Source organism: Pan paniscus, chromosome 6 (genome assembly GCF_029289425.2).
Source record: "Pan paniscus chromosome 6, NHGRI_mPanPan1-v2.0_pri, whole genome shotgun sequence".
Taxonomy (NCBI): Eukaryota; Metazoa; Chordata; class Mammalia; order Primates; family Hominidae; genus Pan; species Pan paniscus.
Window position 1 is genome coordinate 108,264,101 of NC_073255.2, and position 21,034 is coordinate 108,285,134.

The window sequence follows — 21,034 nt, forward strand, 5'->3', positions numbered from 1 at the left end:
TGATATCCCCTTTATAACTTTTTATTGCGTCTATTTGATTCTTCTCTCTTTTCCTCTTTATTAGTCTTGCTAGTGGTCTATCAATTTTGTTGATCTTTTCAAAAAACCAGCTCCTGGATTCATTGATTTTTTTTGAAGGATTTTTTGTGTCTCTATTTCCTTCAGTTCTGCTCTGATCTTAGTTATTTCTTGCTTTCTGCTAGCTTTTGAATGTGTTTGTTCTTGCTTCTCTAGTTCTTTTAATTGTGATGTTAGGGTGTCAATTTTAGATCTTTCCTGCTTTCTCTTGTGGGCATTTAGTGCTATAAATTTCCCTCTACACACTGCTTGAAATGTGTCCCTGAGATACTGGTATGTTGTATGTTCTCGCTGGTTTCAAAGAACATCTTTATTTCTGCCTTCATTTCATTATTTACCCAGTAGTCATTCAGGAGTAGGTTATTCAGTTTCCATGTAGTTGAGTGATTTTGAGTGAGTTTCTTAATCCTGAGTTCTAATTTGATTGCACCGTGGTCTGAGAGACAGTTCGTTGTAATTTCTGTTCTTTTACATTTGCTAAGGAGTGCTTTACTTCCAACTATGTGGTCAATTTTAGATTAAGTGCGGTGTGGTGCTGAGAATAATGTATATTCTGTTGATTTGGGGTGGAGAGTTCTGTAGATGTCTATTAGGTCCTTGTGGTGCAGAGCTGAGTTCAATTCCTGGATATCCTGGTTAACTTTCTGTCTCGTTGATCTGTCTAATGTTGACAGTGGGGTCTTAAAGTCTCCCATTATTATTGTTGTGGAGTCTAAGTCTCTTTGTAGGTCTCTAAGGACTTGCTTTATGAATCTGGTTGCTCCTGTATTGCGTGCATATGTATTTAGGATAGTTAGCTCTTCTTGTTGAATTGATCCCTTTACTATTATGTAATGGCCTTCTTTGTCTCTTTTGATCTTTGTTGGTTTAAAGTCTGTTTTATCACAGACTAGGGTTGCAACCCCTGCCTTTTTTTGTTTTCCATTTGCTTGGTAAATCTTCCTCCATCCCTTTATTTTGAGCCTGTGTGTGTCTCTGCATGTGAGATGGGTCTCCTAAATACAGCACACTCTTGGGTCTTGACTCTTTATCCAGTTTGCCAGTCTGTGTCTTTTAGTTGGAGCATTTAGCCCATTTACATTTAAGGTTAATATTGTTATGTGTGATTTTGATCCTGTCATTATCATGTTAGCTGGTTATTTTGCTCGTTAGTTGATGCGGTTTGTTCCTAGCGTTGATGGTCTTTACAATTTGGCATGTTTTTACAGTGGCTGGTACCGGTTGTTCCTTTCCATGTTTAGTGCTTCCTTCAGGAGCTCTTGTAGGGCAGGCCTGGTGTTGACAAAATCTCTCAGCATTTGCTTGTCTATAAAGGATTGTATTTCTCCTTCACTTATGAATCTTAGTTTGGCTGGATATGAAATTCTGGGTTGAAAATTGTTTTCTTTAAGAATGTTGAATATTGGCCCCCACTCTCTTCTGGCTTGTAGAGTTTCTGCCGAGAGATCAGCTGTTAGTCTGATGGGCTTCCCTTTGTGGGTAACCCGACCTTTCTCTCTGGCTGCCCTTAACATTTTTTCCTTCATTTCAAGTTTGGTGAATCTGACAATTATGTGTCTTTGAGTTGCTCTTTTTGAAGAATACCTTTGTGGTGTTCTCTGTATTTCCTGAATTTGAATGTTGGCCTGCCTTGCTAGGTTGAGGAAGTTCTCCTGGATAATATCCTGCAGAGTGTTTTCTGACTTGGTTCCATTCTCCCCATCACTTTCAGGTACACCAATCAGACGTAGATTTGGTCTTTTCACATAGTCCCATATTTCTTGGAGGCTTTGTTCATTTCGTTTTACTCTTTTTTCTCTAAAGTTCTCTTCTTGCTTCATTTCATTCATTTAATCTTCAGTCACTGATACCCTTTCTTCCAGTTGATCAAATCAGCTACTGAAGCTTGTGCATTCGTCACATAGTTCTCATGCCATGGTTTTCAGCTCCATCAGGTCATTTAAGAACTTCTCTGCATTGGCTATTCTAGTTAGCCATTCGTCTAATCTTTTGTCAAGGTTTTTAGCTTCTTTGTGATGGGTTCCAACTTCCTCCTTTAGCTCGGAGAATTCTGATCATCTGAAGCCTTCTTCTCTCAACTCATCAAAGTCATTCTCTGTCCAGCTTTGTTCCATTGCTGGGGAGGAGCTGCATTCCTTTGGAGGGGGAGAGGTGCTCTGATTTTTAGAATTTTCAGCTTTTCTGCTCTGTTTTTTTCCCCATCTTTGTGGTTTTATCTACCTTTGGTCTTTGATGATGGTGATGTACAGATGGGTTTTTGGTGTGGATGTCCTTTCTGTTTGTTAGTTTTCCTTCTAACAGTCAGGACCCTCAGCTGCAGGTCTTTTGGAGTTTGTTGGAGGTCCACTCCAGACCGTTTGCCTGGGTATCAGCAGCGGAGGCTGCAGAACAGTGAATATTGCTGAACAGCAAATGTTGCTGCCTGATCGTTCCTCTGGAAGCTTCATCTCAGGGGTACCTGGCCATGTAAGGTGTCAGCCTGCCCTTACTGGGGGTTGCCTCCCAGTTAGGCTACTCGGGGGTCAGGGACCCACTTGAGGAGGCAGTCTGTCCATTCTCAGTTCTCAAACTCCGTGCTGGGAGAACTGCTACTGTCTTCAAAGCTGTCAGACAGGGACGTTTAAGTCTGCAGAGATTTCTGCTGCCTTTTGTTTGGCTATGCCCTGCCCCCGGAGGTGGAGTCTAGAGGCAAGCAGTCCTTGAGCTGTGGTGGACTCCACCCAGTTTGAGCTTCCAGGTGGCTTTGTTACCTACTCAAGCCTCAGCAATGGCGGGCACCCCTCCCCCCCCAGCCTCACTGCCGCCTTGCAGTTCGATCTCAGACTGCTGTGCTAGCAATGAGTGAAGCTCCGTGAGCGTGGGACCCTCCAAGCCAGGTGCGGAATATAATCTCATGTTGTGCCATTTGCTAAGGCCATTGGAAAAGTGCAGTATTAGGGTGGGAGTGACCTGATTTTCCAGGTGCTGTTTGTCACAGATTCCCTTGGCTAGGAAAGGGAATTCCCTGACCCCTTGCGTTTCCCAAGTGAGGCAATGCCTTGCCCTGCTTCGGCTCACGCTCAGTGGGCTGCCCCCACTGTCCTGCACCCACTATCCGACAAGCCCCAGTGAGATGAACCCGGTACCTCAGTTGGAAATGCAGAAATCACCCATCTTCTGCATCACTCGCACTGGGAGCTGTAGACAGGAGCCGTTTCTATTTGGCCATCTTGGAACCCCACCCCTGATTTTTGCTCATTGATTTTGTGTCCTGAGACTTTGCTGAAGTTGCTTATCAGCTTAAGGAGATTTTGGACTGAGACTTTGGGGTTTTCTAAATATACAATCATGTCATCTGCAAACAGGACAATTTGACTTTCTCTTTTCCTAATTGAATACCCTTTATTTCTCTCTCTTGCCTGACGGCCCTGGCCAAAACTTCGAACACTGTGTTGAATAGGAGTGGTAAGAGAGGGCATCCCTGTCTTGTGCCAGTTTTCAAAGGGAATGCTTCCAGTTTTTCTTATTCCATATGAGATTGGCTGTGGGTTTGTCATAAATAGCCCTTAATATTTTGAGATACATTCTGTTGATACCTAGTGTTTTGAGAGTTTTTAGCATGAAGCGCTGTTGAATTTTCTCGAAGGCCTTTTCTGCATCTTTTGAGATAATCATGTGGTTTTTGTCATTGCTTCCGTTTATGTGATGGATTAGGTTTATTGATTTGTGTACATTGAACCAGCCTTGCATCCCAAGGATGAAGCCAACTTGATCATGGTGGATAAGCTTTTTGATGTGCTGCTGGGTTCGGTTTGCCAGTATTTTATTGAGGATTTTCGCATTGATGTTCGTCAGGGATATTAGCCTAGAATTCTCTTTTTGTTGTTGTTGTTGTTGTATCTCTGCCAGGCTTTGTTATCAGGATGATGCTAACATCATGGAATGAGTTAGGGAGGATTCCCTCTTTCTATTGAATGGAATTGTTTCAGAAGGAATTGTACCAGCTCCTCTTTGTACCTCTGGTAGAATTGAGCTGTGAATCCACCTGGTCCTGGACTTCTTTTGGTTGGTAAGCAATTAATTATTGCCTCATTTTCAGGACCTGTTACTGGTCTACTCAGAGATTCAACTTCTTCCTGTTTTAGTCTTGGGAGGGTGTATGTGTCCAGGAATTTATCCATTTCTTCTAGATTTTCTAGTTTGTTTGCATAGAATTGTTTATAGTATTGTCTGATGGTAATTTGTATTTCTGTGGGATCAGTAGTGATATCCCCTTTAGCATTTTTTTATTGCGTCTATTTGATTCTTCCCTCATTTCTTCTTTATTGGTTTTGCTAGCGGTCTATTTATATTGTAGATTCTTTCAAAAAAAAAAGCAGCTCCTGGATTCATTGATTTTTTTGAAGGGTATTTTGTGTCTCTATCTCTGTCATTTCTGCTCTGATTTTAGTTATTTCTTGCCTTCTGCTAGCTCTTGAATGTGTTTGCTCCTGGTTCTCTAGTTCTTTTTATTGTGATGTTAGGGTGTCCATTTTAGATCCTTCCTGCTTTCTCTTGTGGGCATTTAGTGCTATAAATTTCCCTCTCCACACTGTTTTAAGTGTGTCCCAGAGATTCTGATACATTATGTCTGTGTTCTCATTGGTTTCAAAGAACATCTTTATTTCTGCCTTCATTTCGTTATGTACCCAGTAGTCATTCAGGAGCAGGTTGTTCAGTTTCCATGTAGTTGTGTGGTTTTGAGCGAGTTTCTTAATCCTGAATTCTAATTTGATTGCACTGTGGTCTGAGAGACAGTTTCTTGTGTTTTCTGTTCTTTTGCATTTGCTGAGGAGTGTTTTACTTCTCATTATATGGTCAATTTTAGAATAAGTACAATATGCTAAGAAGAATATATATTCTGTTGATTTGGGGTGGAGAGTTCTGTTGATGTCTATTAGGTCTGGTTGGTCCAGAGCTGAGTTCAAGTCCTTGATATCCTTGTTAACCTTCTGTCTCGTTGATCTAATATTGACAGTGGGGTGTTAAAGTCTCCCATTATTATTGTGTGGGAGTCTAAGTCTCTTTGTAGCTCTCTAAGGACTTGCTTTATGAATCTGGGTGCTCTTGTATTGGGTGCATACCTATTTAGGATAGTTAGCTCTTCTTGTTGAATTGATCCCTTTACCATTATGTAATGGCCTTGTCTCTTTTGATCTTTGTCGGTTTAAAGTCTATTTTATCAGAGACTAGGATTGCAACCCCTGCCTTTTTTTGTTTTCCATTTGCTTGGTAGATCTTCCTCTATCCCTTTATTTTGAGCCTGTGTGTGTCTTTGCACATGAGATGGGTCTCCTGAGTACAGCACACCAATGGGTCTTGACTCTTTATCCAGTTTGGCAATCTGTGTCTTTTAATTGGGGCATTTAGCCCATTTACATTTAAGGTTAATATTGTTATGTGTAAATTGGATCCTGCCATTATGACGTTAGCTGGTTATTTTGCCCGTTAATTGATGCAGTTTCTTCATAGTGTCAATGGTGTTTACAATTTGGTATGTTTTTGCAGTGTCTGGTACTAGTTGTTCCTTTCCATGTTTAGTGCTTCCTTTAGAAGCTCTTGTAAGGCAGGCCTGGTGTTGACAAAATCTCTCAGCATTTGCTTGTCTATAAAGGATTTTATTTCTCCTTCACTTACGAATCTTAATTTGGCTGGATATGAAATTCTGGATTGAAAATTCTTTTCTTTAGGAATGTTGAATATTGGCCCCCACTCTCTTCTGGCTTGTAGGGTTTCTGCCAAGAGATCCACTGTTAGTCTGATGGGCTTCCCTTTGTGGGTAACCGTACCTTTCTCTCTGGCTGCCCTTAATATTTTTTTCTTCATTTCAACTTTGGTGAAAATGTGTCTTGCGGTTGCTCTTCTCGAGGAGTATCTTTGTGGTGTTCTCTGTATTTCCTGAATTTGAATGTTGGCCGTCTTTGCTAGGTTGGGGAAGTTCTCCTCAATAATATCCTGAAGAGTGTTTTCTAACTTGGATCCATTCTCCCAGTCACTTTCAGGTACAGTACACTAATCAGACATAGATTTGGTCTTTTCACATAGTCCCATATTTCTTGGAGGCTTCGTTCATTTCTTTTCAGTTTTTTTTTCTCTAATTTTGTCTTCTCGCTTTCTTTCATTAACTTGATCTTCAATCACTGATATCCTTCCTTTCTTCCACTTGATCCAATCGGCTATTGAAGCTTGTGCGTGCGTCACGAAGTTCTCGTGCTGTGGTTTTGAACTCCATGAGGTCATTTAAGGACTTCTCTACACTGTTTATTCTAATTAGCCATTCGTCTAACCTTTTTTGAAGGTTTTTAGCTTCTTTGCAATGGATTCGAACATTCTCCTTAGCTCAGTGAAGTTTTTTATTACCGACCTTCTGAAGCCTACTTCTCTTAATTTGTCAAACTCATTCTCCATCCAGTTTTGTTCCATTGCTGGCGAGGAGCTGCAGTCCTTTGGAGGAGAATAGGCACTCTGGTTTTTGGAATTTTCAGCTTTTCTGCTCTGGTTTCTCCCCATCTTTGTGGTTTTATCTACCTTTGATCTTTGATGTTGGTGACCTACGATGAGGTTTTGGTGTGCATGTGCTTTTTGTTGATGTTGATGCTATTCCTTTCTGTTTGTTAGTTTTCCTTCTAACAGTCGGGCTTCTTAGCTGCAGGTCTTTTGGAGGTTGCTGGAGGTCCACTCCAGACCCTGTTTGCCTAGGAATCACCAGCGGAGGCTGCAGAACAGCAAATATTGCTGCCTGATTCTTCCTCTGGAAGCTTCGTCCTAAAGGGGCACCCCCCTGTATGAGGTGTCTCTTGGCCCCTACTGGGAGGTGTCTCCCAGTTAGGCTACTCGGGGGTCAGGGACCCACTTGAGGAGGCAGTCTTTCCCTTCTCAGAGCTTGAACACCATGCTGGGAGAACCACTCTCTCTTCAGAGCTGTCAGACAGGGACGTTAAGGTCTGCCAAAGCTGTCTGCTGCCATTTTCTCTGATATGCCCTGCCCAGAGAGGTTGGATCGAGAGCGGCAGTAGGCCTTGCTGAGATGTGGTGGACTCCATCCATTTCGAGCTTCCAGGCCTCTTTGTTTACACTGTCAGCACAAAACCGCCTCCTCAAGCCTCAAAAATTGCGTATACCCCTCCACCTGCCAAGCTGCAGCTCATGGCAGGTCAATCTCAGACTGCTGCGCTAGCAGTGAGCAAGGCTCCGTTGGCTTGGGACCTGCTCAACCAGGCACGGGAGGATATTTCCTGGTCTGCCAATTGCAAAGACTTGGGGAAAAGCGCAGTATTTAGGCAGGAGTGTACCATTCCTCCAGGTACAGACTGTCACGACTTCCCTTGGCTAGGAAAGGAAAATCCCCCGACCCCTTGTGCTTCCCGGGTGAGGCAACGCCCCACCCTGCTTTGGTTTGCCCTCCATGCACTGCACCCACTGCCCAACCCACCGCATTGAGATGAACCAGGTACCTCAGTTGGAAATGCAGAAATTACCCATCTTCTGTGTCAATCTTGCTGGGAGCTGTAGACCGGAGCTGTTCCTATTTGGCCATCTTGGAACTTAACTCTTACAAAGACATACAGAGTGTTATAGTGGACATTGGAGACTCAGAGGGAGGAAGGATAGGAGGGCAGTGAGGGATGCAAAACTACCTGTTGGGTACAATGTACACTGCTTGGGTGATGGGTACACTAAAATTCACTGTTGAGTGAGAATGCAAATTAGTACAACCTATATGGAAAACAGTATGGAGATTTCTCAAAGAACTGAAAGTAGAAATATCATTTCATCCAGCAATCCCACTACAGGATATCTACCCAAAGGAAAAGAAGTCATTATATTAAAAAGATACCTGCACACATGTTTATCACAGTATCATTCAGAATTGCAAAGACATGGAATCAACCTTAGTGCCCATCAACCAATGAATGAAGAAAATTGAGTGTGTGTGTGTGTGTATGTTTATCTATATATACACACACACCATAGAATACTACTCAGCCATAAAAAAGAATGAGGACATCTTCCTAAGTGAAGTAACTCAGGAACGGAAATCCAAGTGCCACATATTGTCACTTATAAGTGGGAGCTAAGCTGTGGGTACACAGAGGCATGCAGAGTGGTATAATGGACATTGGAGACTCAGAGGGAGGGAGGACAGGAGGATGGGGAGGGATGAAAAACTATCTGTTGGGTACAGTGTACACTACTTGGGTGATGGGTACAGTAAAATCCCGGACTTCACCATTACACAATGTATCCATGTAACAACAACAACAACAACAAAATCACTTGTACCCCTAAAGCTATTGAAATAAAAACATTAAAAGAAATAGGTCGGGCATGGTGGCTCACACCTGTAATCCCAGCACTCTGGGAGGCCAAGGTGGGCAGATCACGAGGTCAGGAGATTGAGACCATCCTGGCTAATATGGTGAAACCCCATCTCTACTGAAAATACAAAAAAAATTAGCCAGGCATTGTGGCGGGCGCCTGTAGTCCCATCTACTTGGGAGGCTGAGGCAGGAGAATGGCGTGAACCGGGAGGTGGAGCTTGCAGTGAGCCAAGATCACGCCACTGCACTCCAGCCTGGGCAACAGAGCGAGACTCCATCTCAATAAATAAATAAATAAAAAGATATGAGCTATTAAGCTATGAAAAGATGAAAAAAGTTGCAAAAGTTTAAAGATAGTCATTGCATTGTTTAAAGTTATTTTAAAAAAACAAATAATACACACTTGTTTGCATAAAGAAAAAGTTGTCTATGAATTCCACCACCCAGAGATGACTATTAACAGTGTCTGTCTACCTGTATACACATTTTTTACAATGTTGTTAGAGTGAAAAATTGTAGACAACCTGAAAGTCTGTCAATAGGAAATTAGTTAAGTAAATTACACTTCACCATTGAAAAGTGTTCACCTTATATGATTCAGTTTAAAGAGTAGGCCAAGCAACTATAAAGTAGTTTTCCCCTACTTCCTTCAAAAAAATATGAAAACTTGAACATTAAGACTCTATAAAAACTGCCAATTTTTTGCAGACAATAGAGGGAAAAAGAGCATGTTAAGTGTCCATGTAGGTGCTAGTAGAAAAATGAAGACTTTGGAAAAGAAACTCTGTAGGACAACTGACCCAGTTTCTTTAAAAATAAAATTGCAGATAGGAAACAAGATGGTAGGGGGAGCTTGAAAATAGATTTGAGACACACCGGGTATTTGTAACGTACACACCTTACTTGGATTTCTATTCAAACCAAATTTTAAGAAGTATATTGCCAATATATTAATATTTGTTGAAGCTAGGTGATAGCTAAATGGAATTCATTACACCTCTCTACTTTTGTGTATGTTTGAAACTGTCTATAAAATTTTTTTTTAAAGCAGTTTACAAAACAAGGTAATGTTTTGTCAGTATATAGCTGGAGTTAGTTACAGGTGTTTTTCTTTTTTTTCTTTAATTTCTGTTTTTTCTATGACTTCCAATGGGTTTTTATTTTTAAATCATAATTGGAATAATTATTATACACTTTAAATATTGAAACATCTTCAGTGTCCAGCATGAATTTATCTTTACCTTTTATGTAAGTGTATGTTCTCAAGTTTTTCAAGATTATTTATAATACATTTATGTTCTACTTTTAATCCCAAATATATTCATGAAGTCTACTTGAATTGTTAGGAATTCAGAGATAATAATATTGACATTTGTGTATAATTTTATATTCTTGTTTCAGATTCCCAAATGCTGGAAAATCCTCTTTGCTAAGTTGTGTTTCTCATGCAAAACCTGCAATTGCAGATTACGCATGTAAGTGTAATTTGATTGTACATTTTAATGAGTGGAGGTAAACTTTTAAAGACTAATATTTCTCTGAGAATGAATAAAATGATAACTCTGAGGGTATCCTTAACTGAAAAATTTTTGGCAGATAGACTACTGTTGCACAGGCCAAAGTGCAGTTGCATGATCATGGCTCACTGCAGCCCAGGCTCAAGCCATCCCCCTGCATCAGCCTCCCATGTAGATGGGACTACAGGTATGTGCCACCATGCTTGGCTAACTTTTTTTTTTTTTTTTTTTTTTTTGTGGGGACAGAGGTTTCGCCATGTTGCCCAGGCTGGTCTTGAACTCCTAGGCTCAAGTGATCTCCCACCTTGGCCTTCTAAATTGCTGGGTTATAGGTGTGAGCCACCCTCCCCAGCCATATTTTCCATTAATCTTTGAAACCTCTATACCCCTCAGCAAAGTTGCTTAAACAGGTTAGACACTTACTTTATTGCATTTATTTTTCTGTCACAGAATCGTTTATTTGGTTTAGTTAGGATTTTATGAACCACTTACCCTTTATCAGGCACTGTGATAAGTACCAGGAAGGTACTTATCATTCATTTAGCAGATACTTATTTTTGGAGCCACATTAGGTTCTGGAATTACAAAGTCTGATAAACAGAAACAGCTCCTGTTTTGACTTGTATTGAGTTTGTAGACTAGTGGAGTAAGGCATACATACCACTAATAAATATAAGGGAATATGAAAGGGTACTATGAAAGAGTATAGATGACTGCTCTAGGCTTCCTTAAGGATGTGTGATTTTTGGACTGAGATATGAGGAATAATTATGAGTTAATTAGTAAAATAGAGTGGAGGGTGAAGGGTCTTTAATCAGAGGAAATAGTATGTACACAAAGGCTTAGTGGTGGCAGGGAGTAGATTTGTGTGTCTAGAGAACATGAAATAAGGGAAAGAATCGAGATGAGCCTGGAGATGTAAGAGAGCATGTCACATAGACCATTTAGGCTGTATTTGATTTTTATATCTTAAGAGCAATTGGAAGCATTTAAGCAAGGGATAAAATGCTTAGGTTTGCTCCTCACAGAGATCTCGGCCTGTAATATAGAAAATGGATTGGTGTGGGACATGAAGGGTCTGAGACAACCAGTTAGTAGGCTCTTGTGGTAGCTAGATGAGATATAAAAGAAGCTTTGGTTAAAAGTAGTGAGTATGATAAGATCTCTGCCATCATTAAAAGGACACAGAATGCCATTAACTTGGAAAATAAAATCAAGCCATTCTAAAATTAGACTGTGACGAAGTAGAGTGAAGTTTGGACTAAGTGCTATAAATCACAAGGCCAATATTTGTTATAATATATGTAGGACTTGAGAAGGAAGAGCAAAAAGTCATAGGAAAGAGGCTAGCGTAGGATTGATGAGGCTTAAGGATAACAATGAGAAGGAACTAGAGGATAACTGAATGAGAAGGAACTAGAAAAATTTCAGCCACAGATCCAGTGATAGAAACTTAATATCTGACCCTCCTGAACATCTATCACACACCTTAAAGTGCAATAGAAGAACGTTGAGGTTCAGTAATTACATTAGGCCTATACAGATTATAAAAATCTGTGTTTGTCTTTTTCCAAATACTATTTATTCATTTATTTTAGAGACAGGGTCTAGCTGTGTCACCCAGGCAGGAGTACAGTGGCATGATCATACCTCACTGTAACTTTGAACTCCTGGGCTCAAGCAATCCTCCCACCTCAGCCTCTGGAGTAGCTAGGACTACAGGTGCACTGCCATGTCTGCCTAGTTTTACATTTTTTGTAGAAACAGGGTCTCACTATGCTGCCCAGGCTCATCTTGAACTCCTAGCTTCAAATTATCCTCCTGCCTTGGCTTCCCAAAGCATTGGGATTACAGACATGAGCCACAACACTTGGCCCTCCAAGTACATTATTAAATAGCAAAGATAATAATAGTTTCCATTTTAGCAAATTAGAACAAAATCTGAATTGAAATATTGTTTATGCATAATACCAAGACAGTTTTGAGAGTACCAGCCCTAAAATAAATTCTAGCCTTAATTTATTGCTGTGTTTCCTTTTAGTTACAACATTAAAGCCTGAACTTGGAAAGATAATGTACAGTGATTTCAAACAGGTAGGTATTTTTAAAGTAAAACACTATATTAGAAGTCAAAAGTACTTGGTTTTGGTACGTACTTGGATATTATAGTATTTGCCTGTTTCTGTGGTGTTAGGGGAGAAAAAGTAACAAGATTTTGTTTATGCTAAGTGAAACTGGTCAAATTAATTCTGAGCACTATCATAATATATTTAATTTCTTCTTCCAAAGATTAGGTCCAGTTTATCCCTACAACATTATGTCTTCTTCTTAGCCTTAGTTTCTTCTTATTGCAAGTCTTTCTTTTACTACTCTATTGGATTATTTATCTTCATTTTTTAAAAATGCTCTCTAAAGTTCATGGTAATGATTTTATTCCAACTTTCTTTTTTTGAGAAAGAAAATGTTTTAATGGAGTTTTGGTCTCAACCAGCTATTAAAATTCATTTTTTCCTTCACAAGTAACAACAGTGGATCTTCTGTATAATTAGAAAAAAACTAAAAAAAGGAAAGTAACAATATTTAAAATATAATGTACAATCTAGTAGTTGTGCTCCTTAGCATTTACCCATGTACATTGAAAAGTTATGCACACACAGAAGTCTGCACATGGATGCTTATAGCAGCTTTATTTGTAATTACCAAACCTTCGCCAAGATATCTTTCAGTAGGTGAATGGGTAAATAAACTGTGATATATATTTAGACAGTGGATTATTATTCAGCTCTAAAAAGAACTGGGCTATCAAGCCTCAAAAAGACCTAGGGGAACCTTAAATGCGTAATACTAAGTGAGAGAAGCCAATCTGAAAAGACTGTATGATACTTTATGATTCTAACTATATGACATTCTGGATAAGGCAAAGCTGTGGAGACAGTAAAAAAAAAAAATGAATGATTTCCAGGGTTAGGGAGGAAGGAGAGATGAATAGGCAGAGTACAGAGAACTTTTAGGGTACATTATAAAGTACAATACATATAGTAAAGTATGATACTATATAATATTACAGCAACATTGTGTTGCTGTAATGGTAGACACAGTATACATTTATTAAAATCCATAGAATGTACAGCACCAAGAATGCAACAATGTAAAGTATAGACTTTGGGTGCTAACGATGCATCAATATAGGTTCATACAGTTTTATGACATAATTTAAAGAAACATAAAAAAGTATTTGGTTATAATAGTGATAATAACAGTAAAAGATAAAACCAGTTATAATATAGAATGTTAACTGTAAGTAAAATTGTATTAAATATAGGATAATATGAATATATAGAACAATATTTAGAGGAAAAGAGAACATCATTTATACCGAATTTTTAAGGGAAATCAGTAGAGGAAATTTCAGGACATGAGACTTCTGTTGTGCATGCTGCTTTGTCAGCTTCCTTTAAGACCCTGAATTCTTTATCTACACCTGGCAGGGGATGTCGAGTACTGCCTCTCATTCTTTATTGCACTTCAGAATTATCTGGGTGGTCTAAGAACAGCAATGAGGAGTGATGCTTAGGCCCCAGAGATTTGAAACTAAATCTCTTGGGGGTAGGGCCTGGGCATTTGTAGCTTCTAAGAGTTCCCTACATGATTATGATGCACAGTGAGGTTTGAAAAGCACAAGTGGCCGGGTGTGGTGGCTTACACCTGTAATCCCAGCACTTTGGGAGGCCAAGGCAGGCAGATCACGAGGTTAGGAGATCGAGACCATCCTGGCTAACATGGTGAAACCCTGTCTCTACTAAAAAAAAAAAAAAAAAAAAAAATTAGATGGGTGTGGTCGTGGGCGCCTGTAGTCCCAGCTACTCCAGAGGCTGAGGCGGGAGAATGGTGTGAACCTGGGAGGTGGAGCTTGCAGTAAGCCAAGATTGCCCCACTCCACTCCAGGCTGGGCGACAGAGCGAGGCTCTCTCAAAAAAAGAAAAAAGCACAAGTGTAAAATGATGGTTAATAATGATTATTCCCTCTAAAAGGAGTCTAGGAAACTGTATTCTTTTATTATGTTGGTACAAAAGTAACTGTGGTTTTGGCCATTAAAAGTAACGGCCAAAAGTAGGAGAAAGTAGGAGAGCCACAACTACAACTTGGGTTTGTCGAGTGCTGTTTCACCTGACTGATCTTACTTGAATACTGGCACAAAATGAGATGATGACAAGGTGACAAGGAAGCATGCTCAGGTGAATGAACTTCTAGATGATAGAACTCTGCTCCTCATGTAATGCCATGAGATTTGCTTAAGTATAAACAATAATGACCTACAAAAATGTGAAGCATTAACAAACATGGCACTGCAAAGAACAGGTGAGGAGAATCACACCTCTATTAATGTAGTAAAGTCTCTTAAAAGTAATGCCATAACCACAGTTACTTTTATACCAACCTAATACTTTGTAAGAATGGTCGATAATCCTGCTAGTATAATATGAACAGAAAAGGAACAATTGGTGCCAAATAAATAATTACAAATTGAATTTAAAATACAGAGCTGTACCTGGTAAATGTCTGCTGAATTAATAACCTCATAGATTTTTACGAATTTGGAGTATAAAGGTTGAAATTCTGTGAAAAGTTCATATTGGACAATACCATTTAGGAAATTATAAATAAATTTTAAAGTAGGGGTTAGTGTGGTGGCTCACGCCTGTAATCCCAGCACTTTGGGAGGCTAAGGTGAGAGGATCACTTGAGGATAGGAGTTTGAGAGCAGCCTGTGCAAGAGAGCGAGACCCTGTCTCTACTAAAATTTTTTTAGTTAACTGGGCATGGCGGTACGCACCTGGAGTCTTAGCTACTTGGGAGACTGAGGTGGGAACATAGCTTGAGCCCAGGAGTTTGAGGCTACAGTGAGCTATGGTCACACCACTGCACTCCAGCCTGGGTGACAGAGCAAGATCCTGTCTCTAAAATAATAATAATAAATAAATAAACAAATGTTAAACTAATCTGTAAAATTCCTAGATTATTAGATTAATAGTAAATATGGGACTCTAATATCTGATAACAAAAGATTTTAATTCTTAATACTGTACATTAATTTTACTTTTATACTTGGCTTTTCAAAGATGTACTGGTAATCATAAGTTAGGAACTGTTTATATTTGAAATATCTTAAAAATTTTGGGATGTAATTGAACTTGCGGTTTTCATGCATTTTCCTTTTTCATTAACCATTTAACTTTGTATTAGATATCAGTAGCTGATCTTCCGGGTTTAATAGAAGGAGCACATATGAACAAAGGAATGGGCCACAAATTCCTCAAGCATATAGAAAGAACTAGACAACTACTTTTTGTTGTAAGTCATATGTATACTAATGTGATATTCAAATAAATTGAAAACCAGTGAATTTAGTTTTTCTAGAATTTTTTTATAAATAAGAAAGTGGTAGCATATGTTACTCCACTAAGTCTTTTATAATATGGGGATGGAAGTGACATTGTTTACTATATCATATGTAAGTTTGGCCATACTTGCCAACATGTATTTCCTTAGGATTTCCAGCATACTACCATATTATATAGTATCATAGTATCTCTTTCATTCTTCATTGATGATGCTAGAGTTATATATGAGATTGTCTTCATACAAATTGTCTTATCCTAGTTTTTTATTTTATTAATAACTGTAATTTTATCAGAATAATTAAAGTTATCTTAACACCTCGATTTCTGTTACTTATTTTGAATTACTAAGTAACAAGTAGAGTATAGAGAAATTGTTTTTAGCTTGAGAGAGTAAAACATTTTAAAACATAGAAATGTATAACTATTCTTCGTATGTTAAAGGCTGTCTCTTTCCTTCTCTTTTTTTTAGGTTGATATTTCTGGATTTCAGCTTTCTTCTCACACTCAATACAGGACAGCTTTTGAAACCATAATACTGCTTACAAAAGTAGGTTTTCTGTTTTACTGTGTTCTGTATTTGGTCTAATACATAGGAATGTAAGACTATATGAAATAACATAATTACAGTCTATACATACTCCGCCTTTAAAGCTTTGATGTCAGTTAAAGAATTACTTAAACTTGTTGTCTCCATTTCCTCTACATTCATTTGCTCCTCAAACTACTGCAGTGGATAAAACACTCCTGGGCTTCCAAATCCCCATTACATACTTCCCCAGATTTTTATCTTGCTTCAGCTTTGGCACATTGTTTAATTCCTCTTGTTCCTCATTCTTAGTTTTGTGACCGGTAATCTTCTGGTTCTATTTCTACTCTTACACTATTTCTCAGTCTACTTTTTAGGCTCTTTTTTCTCATCCTTTAAGTAACATTATTCAGAGTTCTGTCCTAACCTTATTTTCTATCTTACCCACTCCCGTTGCTTTAGTTACAATTAATAATATTGATGACTGCCAGATCTGTAGCTGATACCTAAATCTTTTCATTGTTCTTTCTTTTTTTTTTGAGACAGAGCCTTGCTCTGTCTGCCAGGCTGTAGTGCAGTGGCATGATCTCGGCTCTCTCTGTCTCCCGGGCTCAAGTGATTCTCCTGCCTCAGCCTCCCGAGTAGCTGGGATTACAAGCGTGTGCCACCACGTCCGGCTAATTTTTGTATTTTTAGTAGAGACAGGGTTTCACCATGTTGGCCAGGCTGGTCTCAAACACCTGACCACAGGTAATCCACCCGCCTCGGCCTCCCAGAGTGTTGGGATTACAGGTGTGGGCCACTGCACCTGGTCTTTGTTGTTCTTTAGACCAGATGCCCATTGGACATCTTCTTTGACTAGATGTCCCATTAGTCACTTAAACTTAATATGGATAAAAGTAAACTTTTAAAAAACTTTTCGGCCATCCCCATAACTTAGTGAATGTGTAAGCTATGATATACTGATTCTTCTCACCACCTACACAAGCCCTGTCAGTTTTTTATCCTAAATCTCTCTGAAATCCATCCTCTTGTCTTTATCTACGCTGTTATAATCATCAGCCCTTCTTATTGGAATATTGAATCTGGTCCTTTCCATTCTCCCTGTGTCCTGCCTTGCTTCTCTCCAGTCCATTTTTTATATGGCAGCTAGAGTGATCTTTGTAAAAGCACCAAGCTGATGCTGATGTTCCCTGCCTAAAACACTTTGATGGACCCCCATAGCTGTTAGGTTAAAGTCTAACCTGAGCATGATTTATGAAATCTGCAAATTTAGGCCCCTACCTAGCAGTTCTCCTCCGTAACCCTCTCCCCTAGATGCTATATTTCAGCCATGTGATTTCTGTCTAAGACAACATGGTATTGCCTTACCTCCAGGATTTTATAGATCCTATTTCATTTGCCACTTTTTGTCTATAATGAATAATACTGCTGTGAACATTTGTGTGCAGGTTTTTGTATAGACATGTTTTCATTTCTCTTGGATGTATACTTAGGAGTGGAATTGCTGGATCAGATAGTAATGCTTTGTTTAACATTTTGAGGAGCTGCCAAACTATTCTGAATTGGTAGCACCATTGTGCCATTTTACAGTCCCACCATCAATGTATGTTCCAATTTTTCCACATGAATGTCAACACTTGTTATTGTCTGTCGTTTTTACTTTAGTCATCCTAGTGGGAGTGCAGTGGTATTTTGTTATAGTTCTTATTTGCATTTCTCTTAAGACTAATGATGCTAAGAATCTTTTTATGTGCTTATTAGGCATTTCTGTGTCTTTGGAGAAAAGTCTGTTCAGATTCTGTGTGCATTACTATTTGTATTATTTGTCTTTTAATTGTTGAGTTGTAAGCATGTTTTATATTTTTGGAAATAAGTCCCTTCTCTTTTTTTTTTTTTTTTTTTTTTGAGATGGAGTCTCACTCTGTCGCCTGGGCTGGAGTGCGGTGGCACAATCTCGGCTTAATGCAACCCCCGCCTCCCGAGTTCAAGTGGTTCTCCAGCCTCAGCCTCCCCAGTAGCTGGGATTACAGGCATGTGCCACCACGCCCATCTAATTTTTGTATTTTTAGTAGAAACAGGGTTTCACCATGTTGGCCAGGCTGGTCTTGAACTCCTGACCTCAGGTGATCCGCCCACCTGGCTTCCCAGAGTGCTGGGATTACAGACGTGAGCCACCATGCCCAGCTGGAAATTAAGTCCCTTCTAAGATACATAATTTGAAAATATTTCCTCCCCTTCTGTGACTTGTCTTTTCACTTTTTCAGTGTATTTTTTCTGTATTCTTTGTGGCACAAAACTATTATTTATTTATTTAATTTTCCAGTTTTATTAAAGTGTAATTGACATAAAAATTGTGTGTACTTAAAGTGTACAAGTGATATTTGGATATATGTTTACCTTGTGAAATGATTAAATCAAGCTAATTAACATGATCCATCATCTTACATACTATTTTATGTGTGTTGAGAACATTTAAAATCTGTTTTAGCAATTTTCAAATATATAATACATTAACTATAGTCATCATACTGTAAAATAGATCTTCAGGGCTTATTCATCCTATTTAACTGAATCTTTGTTTCATTTGACCAACACCCCTCCATCTTCCTCCCCCAAGCACCCTGGCAACCACCATTTTCTCTGCTACTATGAATTCAACCTTTTAAGATTCCACATATAAGTGGGATTATGCAGTATTTTTTTTTCTGTGCTTGGCTTATTTCGCTTAGCATAGTGTTCTCCAGGTTCATCCATGTTGTTATAAACGACAAGATTTTCTTTTTTTAAGGCTGAATAATATTCAGTTGTGTGTGTGTATACCACATTTTCGTTATTCATCCATTGATGGACGCTGAGGTTGATTCCATGTCTCGGCTATTGTGAATAATGTTTCAGTAAAAATGGGAATGCAGAGATCTCTTTGACATACTGATTTTATTTCCTTTGGATATATACCCAGAAGTGGGATTGCCGGATCATATGGTAGTTCTATTTTTAATTTTTTGAGAAATCTTTATACTGCTTTTTACAATGGCTGTACTAATTTACATTCCCACTCAACGGTGTTCAAGAGTTCCTCTTTCTCCATATCCTTGACAACACTTGTTATCTTTTGTCTTTTTGATAATAGCCATCCTTCCAAGTGTGAGGAGCTATCTCATTGTGGTTTTTCTTTTCATTTCCCTAATGATCAGTGATGTTGAACATTTTTTTCATACATATATTGGTCATTTGTTTGTTGTTGAGAAATGTCAATTCAGGTTCTTTATCCATTTTTAAATCAGGTTTATATTACCCAAAGTGATCTACGGATTCAGCACAATCCATATCAAAATTCTAATGGCATTTTTCACAGAAATAGAAAACAAATCTTAAAATTTGTATGGAACATCAAAAGACCCTGAATAGCCAAAGCAATCTTATCTTGAGCAAAAGGAACAAAGCTGGAAGCTTCACACTACCTAATTTCAAAACCTACTACAAAGCTATCATAATCAAAACAGCGTGGTGCTGGCATAACAGTAGACACATAAACCTGTGGAACAGAATCCAGAGCTCAGAATTAAATCCATGCATTTACAGTTAATTTTCGACAAAGGTACCTAGAACACACAGTAGGGAAAGGACAGTTTTCTTCGTCAATAAGTGATACTGAGAAAACTGAATATCCACATGCAGAGAAATGAAAGTAGATCCTTACTTCACACCATATAAAAAATCAGTTCAAAGTTGATTAAAGACTTAAAGCCTGAAACCATAAAACCACTAGAAGAAAACAGAGAAGTTCCATGACATTTGTCTGAGCAATGATTTTTTTTTAATGTGACCCCAAAGCACAGGCAACAAAAAGAAAAATAGACAAGTAGGATTGCATCAAACTAAAAAGCTTCTGCACAGCAAAAGGAACAGTCAGCAGAGTGAAGAGGCAACCAAGGGAATGGGAGAAAATATTTGTAAATCATATATCTGATAAGTGGTTGATATCCAAAACATAAGGAAGCAAAACAACTCTCAATAGCAAGAAAACAACTCAAAATTTTTAATTTTCATGAAATTCCATTTGTTTCATTCTTTTCTTTCCTTTTTTAAAATTAAACTAAAATTTTGTATAGAGATGGGGTCTCGTTATGTTGTCGAGGCTTGTCTTGAACTCCTGGGCCCAAGCAATGCTCCTACCTCAGCCTCCTAAAGTGCTGAGATTACAGGCATGAGCCACCATGCCCAGTCTTACATATTTATTTATTTTTATTACAAACAGGGCTTCGCTCTCTCATGTAGGCTAGAGTGCAGACATGATCCTAGCTCATTGTAGCCTCAAACTCCTGGTGGCCTTAAGCAGTCTTCTGCCTTTTATCTATTCTTTTACTTGTGCTTTTCATGTTATATCTAAGAAACAGTTGTTTAATCCAAGGTAACAAAGATTTATTCCTAAGTGCATTTACTTTTTCCAAGAATACTACAGGTATAACATTCAGTGATCATTACTGACTTCTGAATTTTATCTGTGTGAAGTCCAGATACCCATATTTGACTCTAGACGCAAAATTACAACTGTCTCTAGGATATCATTTAAGCTAAAACATACTAACACATGACTTAACCAGAGTCATTTTCTGAAATTCTTCCTTTTGTTTTCTGTTGTTGGGATTTATTGCATTTCGGTGATGTGAATGGGTTTTAGATCACCCGGGTCATTAATTACCAAATAAGTAGTTTATACAGAAACCAGTACTAAAATTATTGGGTTTTCTCTTTTGATTTAAAGGAGTTGGAATTGTACAAAGAGGAACTTCAGACAAAACCTGCACTCTTGGCAGTTAATAAAATGGACTTGCCAGATGCCCAAGATAAGTTCCATGAATTGATGAGCCAGCTCCAGAATCCTAAAGGTAAACCTATTTATTCATTTAATTCTAATTTAAAGAATAATTACAATGTACAGAGAATGCTGTTATAATCAGTGGAAAACTGACAGTTTCTGCTCTTAAAAGTCAAGTTTGAAGAAAGAATATACAAAACATGTAAATAACATTGTAACATAATAATTACCAAATTCTAGAATGTTTGATATGGACAGTAAATTAAAGGAGACAAAAGAAAGATTAATTTGAACTAAAAAGGTCAGGCTTCATGAAGAATAAAACTTAAATTGGGCCCATAAGGCATATG

The 21,034-nt window shown here is 38.5% G+C and overlaps 1 protein-coding gene across 1 annotated transcript in view; it reads left to right on the plus strand.

The window, feature by feature from the left end:
* Window positions 1-21,034, plus strand: part of GTPBP10 (GTP binding protein 10) — a 44,443-nt gene that overhangs the window by 15,314 nt on the left and 8,095 nt on the right. The window contains exons 5-9 of the mRNA XM_003809753.4: window positions 9,819-9,892; window positions 11,976-12,028; window positions 15,179-15,286; window positions 15,806-15,883; window positions 20,631-20,754. Coding sequence (XP_003809801.1) covers window positions 9,819-9,892; window positions 11,976-12,028; window positions 15,179-15,286; window positions 15,806-15,883; window positions 20,631-20,754 — 437 coding nt within the window. The remainder of the gene's footprint in view (window positions 1-9,818; window positions 9,893-11,975; window positions 12,029-15,178; window positions 15,287-15,805; window positions 15,884-20,630; window positions 20,755-21,034) is intronic.